The sequence below is a fragment of the Beta vulgaris genome, chromosome 6, assembly GCF_026745355.1.
Source record: "Beta vulgaris subsp. vulgaris cultivar EL10 chromosome 6, EL10.2, whole genome shotgun sequence".
Lineage (NCBI taxonomy): Eukaryota > Viridiplantae > Streptophyta > Magnoliopsida > Caryophyllales > Amaranthaceae > Beta > Beta vulgaris.
Window position 1 is genome coordinate 29,395,533 of NC_079207.1, and position 8,729 is coordinate 29,404,261.

The following is an 8,729-nucleotide window of genomic DNA, read 5'->3' on the forward strand; positions in this document are numbered from 1 at the left end:
CCCGTGTTTTGTTAGAGCACTCTTAACAATGAAAAAAAAAAGGTTCACGAGGATGAACCATTAATTTTTCTCTTAATGATGAACTGATGAATTGTTCACACGTGAATCGAGGCTCAACCATTCGGAAATCTAAATTGGTTCATGAAACAACAATGAAAGCCATGCTGGATCTGGAAAGGGAAGAATACGCATAAAAAAAATGAAGCGCCACATGTCGTTTCCCTAGTGGTGGGAATAGCTCACAAAAGACAAAAATCTGAAAAAAAAAACTAACTCACGTCAGTTTCCTCCCCTTTTCATGCGGTCCTCTCAAATTTCGCCAAGTGTTTAGTTTCTATTGGTCCTCTTATTATTAACGTTACAATTTTTGTAAAGTTAATAATTCAAAAAATACAATTTGAAAAAAAAAATTACCAGAATTCATATTTTTTTATTCTCTATAAATAGACACTAATTTTGCTATACTTTATTCACAATTTCAGTTTTCTCTTCTTTTCCTATTATCATTTCTTTCATCACATTATTTTGCTTTAACTTACAATCTGTCAGAAAAAAAAATTCATAATTATGGACTCTAATTATCCTAATTATGTACCTAATCCTGGTAGAAGACGCAGAAATCGTCTAACAAATTCACAACAAAATACAAACCAAAACCCCATCAATTACCAACAAAATCTTAATAATTACCCCCAAAATCCCACTAATTACCCACAAAATCCGCATAATTATCAGCAAAATCCCCCTAATTACCCACAAAATTCGCATAATTATCAGCAAAATCCCCCAAATTACCCACAAAATTCAACTCAAAACTATTCTCAAAATGACCCTCAAAATTATCGCCAGCATCAACAAAATTACCAATATAATTCCACCCTTGAGAGTTCCCATAACCCACAAAATTATCCACAAAATCAAGATTACGATGATGATCGTGATGATGAAGAAGATGAAGATGATGATGAATTTGAAGTTCCATGCACGCAACAAACCTTCACTCAACTTTTGTCTGAACCAACACAATTTCAACCAACTCCTCAACCAACTCCTCGACCAACTCAAGAACCCATTGTAAATGAGAAAAAAATTTGGTGGAAAGCTGAAAAAGCAGCACTAGTTTCAGCATTCATGAATACAAGTATATACAACATTGTTGGAACGCAGCAGAAAAAGGGTGCATTTTGGGGGAGAGTGATGGAAAAATTTGAGGCAGCTAGAGAAGCCAACCCTCATGAAATTCAATTCCGCAATATTGGCAGTATGAAGGGCCAATGGTTCAGAATGTCTGAAGCGGTGCAAAAGTGGTGTGGATGCTACGACAAGGCAGAGGTAAGAAAGAGGAGTGGCCAAAATGATGATGATGTGATCTCTGAAACTCATAAGATATTTGAAAGCACGGGAGGAAAATTTCACTTCTATGATGAATGGATTTTGATGAGGAAGTTCGATAAGTACCGTTCCATATTGAGTAACCCTGGTTACAAGATAACACATGGACGTCCATCGAATACGCCTCAAATGTCTAATTCTGTTGGTTCTGGAAGTAGTGGAAAGAGAACAAGGTCTGAAGATGGAGGCTCCACACCAACCACCCCCACAAGCGGTGATGTTCCGGATGATCACTCGCCTCGTCCAGAAGGCAACAAGAAAGCTAAGGCTAGACTCAAGGGCAAGAGCCAAACTAGTGAAGCTATTGAAGCTTTTTCATCGTTTGGTGACAGACTTCAACTCTATGGTGAGAGGAAGGGATTAGATATCGATTTGCAACATGAGAAACTACGGTTTCTTAAGCAAAAGGAAGCAAGGAAGCAAAGGCAACTCGAGCTAGAAGAGATAAGCAGGCAGAGGCAGACGGAATTAGAGGAGAAAAACATAAAAATGCAACAATATCAGGTGAATTGGCAAATGCTCCAATCATTAATCTCTAAGGAAAATCGCCTACCATGGGAAGATGAAATGATCAACAATCTGCAAATATACTTTAACAACTTTGGGGCATTGTAGAAATTACGTTCGGTGTAATATGTTTAAGCTATTAGTGTCTATGTAATATGTTTTAGGTGTGAGTATTATTAATTATATTATGTTGTATGTTTGAGTGTTAATGTTTTATGTTTTAGTTTAATTTGAGTTTTTTGAGTATTAATGTTTTAAGTTTTTATTGTAATGTCACTCATGTAATAAAAGTTATTTTATCCATTACTCCTTTTCAGATAACCCATGTGATGCTTTATCTGAAGAGACATCTCTATGATCCCATACTACTTTTCAGAGAACCCATGTGATGCTTTATCTGAAGAGACACCTCTATGATCCCATACTACTTTTCAGAAAACCCATGTGATACTCTCTCTGAAAAAGTATCTCTATGATCCCATACTACTTTTTAGAAAACCTATGTGATACTATCTCTAAAAGACATCATTACCTACTCTTTTCCAGAGAAGGCATGTGATGATACACTTCCTACTTCAAAATAAATCTTATGCTCCTCCATTAGTATATATAAAAATGATTAGAGTTCTACAATTCTCTACAACAATCTCCCCTACCAAAATCAGATATCTTACAAATCTAAAATGAATTCCTACAAATTTAATATCAGTTCAACTTCCTCTTCTTCTTCTTCCAATGATTCAGAAGAGGAAATGAGGGATATGGTGAACAAAGAAGTAGATGACATGATCGACAATGTCACTCATACTTATCTCCCATTCCTTGTGTCGGCGGTCACTCCTAGAATGAGACCAGGTGGACGTACTCGACCTCGGACTGATAGGGGTCGAGAAGAAGGTCATTTAAGATTATACAATGACTATTTTGCAGAAAATCCAATTTACTCAAGTAGGTTGTTTCGACGTAGATTTCGTATGCAAAAGCATGTTTTTGAGCGTATCATGAATGAAGTTGTGAGGAATGACAAATGGTTCAAACAAAAGAGGGATTACACCGGTCGTTTTGGCTTGTCGCCACTGCAAAAGTGTACCGCAGCAATACGACAATTAGCTTATGGGTGCGCTTCCGACGCTTGCGATGAGTACATACGTATTAGTGATAGTACGGCAAGATTGGCACTTCAGAGATTCATTGACGGCGTCATTAACGAATTTAGTAATGTGTACTTAAGACGACGAATGAAGCCGATCTGAGGAGGCTGTTACGAATTGGAGAAGAACGTGGATTTCCTGGCATGATTGGTAGCATCGATTGTATGCATTGGGAGTGGAAGAATTGTCCAACAACATGGAGAGGGCAATATCAAGGAAGGGCATGGGTAGCTACACTTGTGCTTGAAGCTGTAACTGATAGGGACTTGTGGATTTGGCATTCTTTTTTCGGATTGCCGGGAAGTTGCAACGATCTGAACGTGCTTCATAGATCTCCTGTGTTTGAAGATGTTTTAGAAGGTCGAGCTCCGACTGTTAATTTCGTTGTAAATGACCATCAATATAAAAAGGATATTACCTTACTGATGGTATCTACCCCAAATGGGCTACTTTTGTGAAGTCCATAACGAGTCCACAATCTCATAAAGATAGACTCTTTGCAAGACATCAAGAAGCAGCAAGGAAAGATGTGGAACGAGCATTTGGAGTGCTACAAGCTCGATTTGCTATTATTCGGATGCCATCCTTGCTTGGGATGTGAACATGCTTCATAAGATTATGTTGGCGTGCATAATCATGCACAACATGATAGTTGAAGATGAACGAGAAACCTACCAAAATTACATGGATCCATCAGAGTTTGACGTAGGCGGATCTCGACATCGTTTGCTCAGAGAAACAACGAAGAGCAAGAAGGTCGTTTTGAATATCATAACGAGCGAATTGTCGACATCAACACGTATTTGCAGCAAAAGCAGAAATCGAAGATCAACAAACTCATTTATCATTGAAAAACGATTTGATTGAACATATATAGGCAAAGTTCGGTAGGAACGGAAACTAAAAAATGGGATTTTCTTTTTTATTTTAATGTTGCATTTAATTCCATGTCTTTTTTCATTTGATTTTTATGTAATATGTTTTGAATGGATGCATCTTTTTTAGTATTTGTCAACTAATATTAATTAATTTTCAAAAAATAATTAATTAGATTACGATAATTAATTACTCCTCGATAATTATTATATAATAAAAATTAGTTTTTATAAATTAATAATTATAAGAGTTAATTACAATTAATTAGTGTAAAGTCGTTTTACATTAACTAATACAACTTCATCGAATTATTTAAAGAGAGAGAAAATATGGTGGGGTAGGAAAAAAAAAGAGAAATAGTGATGAACCATTATTATTGGGTTCGGGTTAAGAGTAAAATTGTAAATGGTTTGTGAGAATGATGTGGAGGAGAGAGAAAAGAGGAGAGAGAAGGAGGAACCATTTTTTTGGGTTCATTGATAAGAATGCTCTTAAATCAACCTCTGTTTGTGTATGTAAACAAAGGTTGAAATCTATTTTTATGAAAAAGTAAACATGTGATGTCAGCCATAAAGCAAAAAGTTACATTGATTTGCGTGTTCCATTAAGCTTTTTCACAAAAAAAATACAATTTGGTTTTGATAAAAAACCCTGTGTTGTGTGTTTAAAATCTTGGTTATCGTTAAATCAACCCATGTTTGTGTGTTGTGTTTCAACCCCATGTTTTTGTTAAACCAACCCATGTTTGTGTATGTAAATATGATGAAATGGCAATATTAACCTTGTTAGTAAGCAAATTGTCCACTAACTATTAGCGTTTTATCACTCCTCCAACATCGAATGGTTTGGTGGTTACATGTTTTGAATAAGAACTATTGGGTTATGCCTCGGGTAATTCTAACCTCCACATATTAATACTTTAATTTATAATTATAACACCAAATGTTATTTGGTTTAGTGGTTAAGAATTTAGTATATAAGTTTAAAATCATGGGATGACGTAAGGTGGCAAAACTTTTTGTTTAGAAACAACTTTTAATATACGAAAAATTGATTCTAATAATCAACGTTTGGGTCGTTTGCTCAAATTAATCCCACCTTTTGATTATTTTTTAATGATCAGACCTTTTAACTGTATCTGCTCATATTGAACCATGAAATGGGTAACCTGTTGAAGTTGTAAAATTATATTTCTTTTCCATGTCTCTTTTTTTTTTCTCTAACTCCTCCCTCCTTATCTCTCTTCCTCCTCCTTACCACCCTTCAGTACTCACCAGCACCCCCTCCCCTCCCCTATCCCCACTGTGAGCACCACAACCCCACCCCACCACCCTGTGAGCACTCAACTCTGTCGCCTACAAGCAGTCAAGCACCCCCTCCTCACCCCCACCCTACCCCCTAGTGAGCACCCTACTCCACTGCCTGCGAGCACCCTACTCGGGGTCTACTCTCTCTCTTCTCCACGTCACTCTCCTCCTCTTCTTCATCAACCACTTTCTCTCTCTTGAACCCCAAACCACTATTCGTCAACAACCTCGAACCCAGCCCCGTTCCTAACATTTTATGGGCCCTAGGCGAAACATTAAAAAAGGGCCCCCTTTATATTATGTCTCCATTTTAATATAATACATCATAAAAAATAATTAACACAATACCCTCAATTGTATTTTACTATAAAATCCACTAACTTGATTACATTGAACTAAGATATGATTTTTTATAGGATTTAACTAAATTCTTATAGGTTCGTTTAATAATCAATTCACTCATAGTTACAAATTACACTACTTAGAGGATTTCCTACTTTCTCCTTATGAAAAATTTAAAATCTAATACAGTTAAAGGAGTACGTGCTATATTGTATGTACCACAAATAAGTATTTCTTCTAAAAAAAAAAAGGTATTGACAAAAAGTCAAAAGGTGTTAAAAAAATCACATAAGCTCATAATAACCTTACTAAATTCACATAACAATTCACAATCCGATAATTTCTAGAGTCTTATGCTGCATTTCCTACATGCAAAGTCCATCAGCTATAAAACAAACCATAAATAATACTTAGTTTACTTTCTATGGAGATAGTACACAATCAAACAAATTAAACATCTATATGTCTTACCGATTTACCGGGAGATTGAAAATGAAGATATGAAGACTGTAGAGGAAATATGTTGCTTGCCATTGGATCGTCGCAGGCAAGTGATGGCCGGTCCCCGGCGCCGCCACTTAGCTTCTTCAATCTTCAAACTTTAGATGAAGAATTGAATTGAAGCTAGATTCTACAAGTCTCTAGATTCAATTCCAATTTTCGGGTGAGAATTGAAAAAAGTTGCAATGGAATTTCATCATTTTAATTTGAAAATTAGATGTCAGTTGTAGAGTAGCATTTGAGAATTGGATTTTACTAAAATTTTTGAATTTTTTCTAGTGGAGTTGTAGCAGTAGAACCAAAGAATCCCCGTGGATTAATTTAGTTTACTTTGTCTTGATAGTTGGCTGATATCACAATTTGATTTTTTTTTCCTCTTTAACATTAAATTTCTTTATTGGAATATGGAAATTTTACTTATTATACTTAGGAAATTGGCGTGGTTAAATTGAAGAAGTCAAAGAGTCTTCAATAAAGGCTGAGTTTAGGCCTTTATTTATTTAGGGAATTAAAATCAGTTGCTGAAGAAGGGAAAAAATGGTTTAATTCTGGCAAATTTCTTTCCTTAGATTTTTTTTTTAAAAAAAATAATTTTGGGCCCCCGTCCTGGGATGGGCCCTTGGCCGTCGCCCCTCTGGACTACCCTCAGGGCCGGGCCTGCTCGAACCCGACCCGAAATTTGACATGAGGTTGTTCGCTCAAACAGAGAGATGGATGGTTTGTGATCCGGGGAAGAGGAAATGGATGCTCCATAATTGGTGTGATTTATGGCCCATGAGTTTAGTAGTGAAGTGATGCACTGTGTAGTAGTTGGGTGGGGTTGGTGTTGGTTTATGGTGGGGAGGGGAGAGAAATGGAGGTTGGAGAAGATGGTTTCTGGTGATTGAGTCGGGTAGGGGGGGGGAAGTGGTGGTCGACTGTTGGTGTTGTTGATAGTAAAGGTGGTTTTGTTCGCGTTAGTGGTGTTTTTGGTTGTGTTGGGGGTTAGTTTAGTGATTAGCGGTTAAATTAGATTTGGTTAGGTTAAGTAAAATTAAAATTGATTAATTAAGTTACAACGTTAGAAAAAGACATGTGTTACAATTAATCCATTCTACTAGTCACCAACTTGTTTCAACATGTCACAATTCATTATAAGCGAAACATCTAAAAGGTTGGATTATTAAAGAATAATCAAAAGGTGGCTTAATTTGAGTGAACGACCCAGTTGGATTATTAAAATCAACTTTTTCTTTATATATATTTATATATATATATATATATATATATATATATATATATATATATATATATATATATAGGAATAATTTATATGAATAATCCTAACTTTTGTTGGTCTTCTCTAAACAGTCCCACCATTAATTAATTTATAAAAAAATCCCACTTTTACCCCTTGTCTTTTTTAAATTGGCCTTTTAATCTAAAACTTGTTGTACATGTTAAAAAAAATTCTAAATAAGCTCCTTCTCTTTCCTCCCTATACTCAACCCCTCAACCTCTTTCTCTCTTCTCCACTTGACTCCACCACTACCACCACCCAGCTGACCCCCCCACTACCACCACCCAGCTGACCCACCACATCAGTCCACCCCCAAGTCCCACCCTGACCAATACGAACTACCTACCCACTCACCACCAAAACTCCACCACCTCAAATCCACTCAGATCAATGCCACACATAAACCACCCACTCACCACCGAAAAACGCACCCACCATCTTAAAATCCCAACCTATTGAATCGAAAATTCGGCTATATTTGTCGTTTAATAACAAGAACTAATTATCGTTAATAATTTCTACATCACAATTCACAAATCACCACTACAACAACAAAAATTATAAGATCTGTAGATGTAAGAAGTATCCCAAACCATGAAAAATCAATCACACATAAAATATCATCACGTATATAGTCAAGTTCTCAATTATAACCATTGAAACAAAAAAAGATTTGAAAAGAACCAAGGTTAGCTCGAACCAGGCTAAACAAGATGAAGAAATCAAATCAGATGGCCTGAGAAGGTGATTAGGGGAAGAATTAACAGTGGGGTTGAGACGAGAAGGAAAGTTATCGTGATAAGAATCATGGTTAAGACTACGAATCAGGCTAAACATGTCATTGTCATTATCGCTAGGAGTGTTCATAACCGAGTACTCGGATGTACGGGTACCCGCATTTCTGGGCATATGAAAATGTGGCCCGTGACCCGACCCGGAAAAACAGGAACCCGAATTTTTTGTTTGGTCGGGTCACATGATACTCAACTCGTTTTTTCTTTTGAATAAAGTTCAACTCACCTATTGTCAAGTGAATTCATGTCATACTCATTTCTTCCAAGTGCCAACTCGTTTAATATTCATGCATAACACTGCCAAGCTACAAATGCAAAGTGCAAACTGAGTGCCCACTGCCAAATCACAAATGTAATCCACTGTCGTAGTGCCATTTAATTGATTTACCTAGTTTGCAAAATAAAAATAAAAGGGAGGGGAGACCCACTACTACGGTCAAATGTTGCTGGAGTGGCAAAGTGCTAGTCGAGAGTCGAGAGAGACGTGCTTAGGGCAAAAACTCAAAAGTGAAAAGCAGGTTTATCATTATTCACCTGTGGGCTATGTAGTATGTGGCCCAAAAGCCAAAACTCAGATTTT

The 8,729-nt window shown here is 36.5% G+C and overlaps 2 protein-coding genes across 2 annotated transcripts; both read left to right on the top strand.

Moving 5' to 3' along the window:
- The first annotated feature begins 567 nt into the window (after positions 1-567).
- LOC125498763 (glutathione S-transferase T3-like) lies at positions 568-2,007 on the top strand. Its single transcript, XM_048647035.1, has one exon. The coding sequence runs from the start codon at positions 568-570 to the stop codon at positions 2,005-2,007; it is 1,440 nt and encodes a 479-aa protein (XP_048502992.1).
- Positions 2,008-2,582: 575 nt separating this feature from the next.
- Positions 2,583-3,152, top strand: LOC125498762 (uncharacterized). Its single transcript, XM_048647034.2, has one exon. It carries the CDS (start codon positions 2,583-2,585, stop codon positions 3,150-3,152), a length of 570 nt encoding a protein of 189 aa, XP_048502991.2.
- Positions 3,153-8,729: the final 5,577 nt, after the last annotated feature.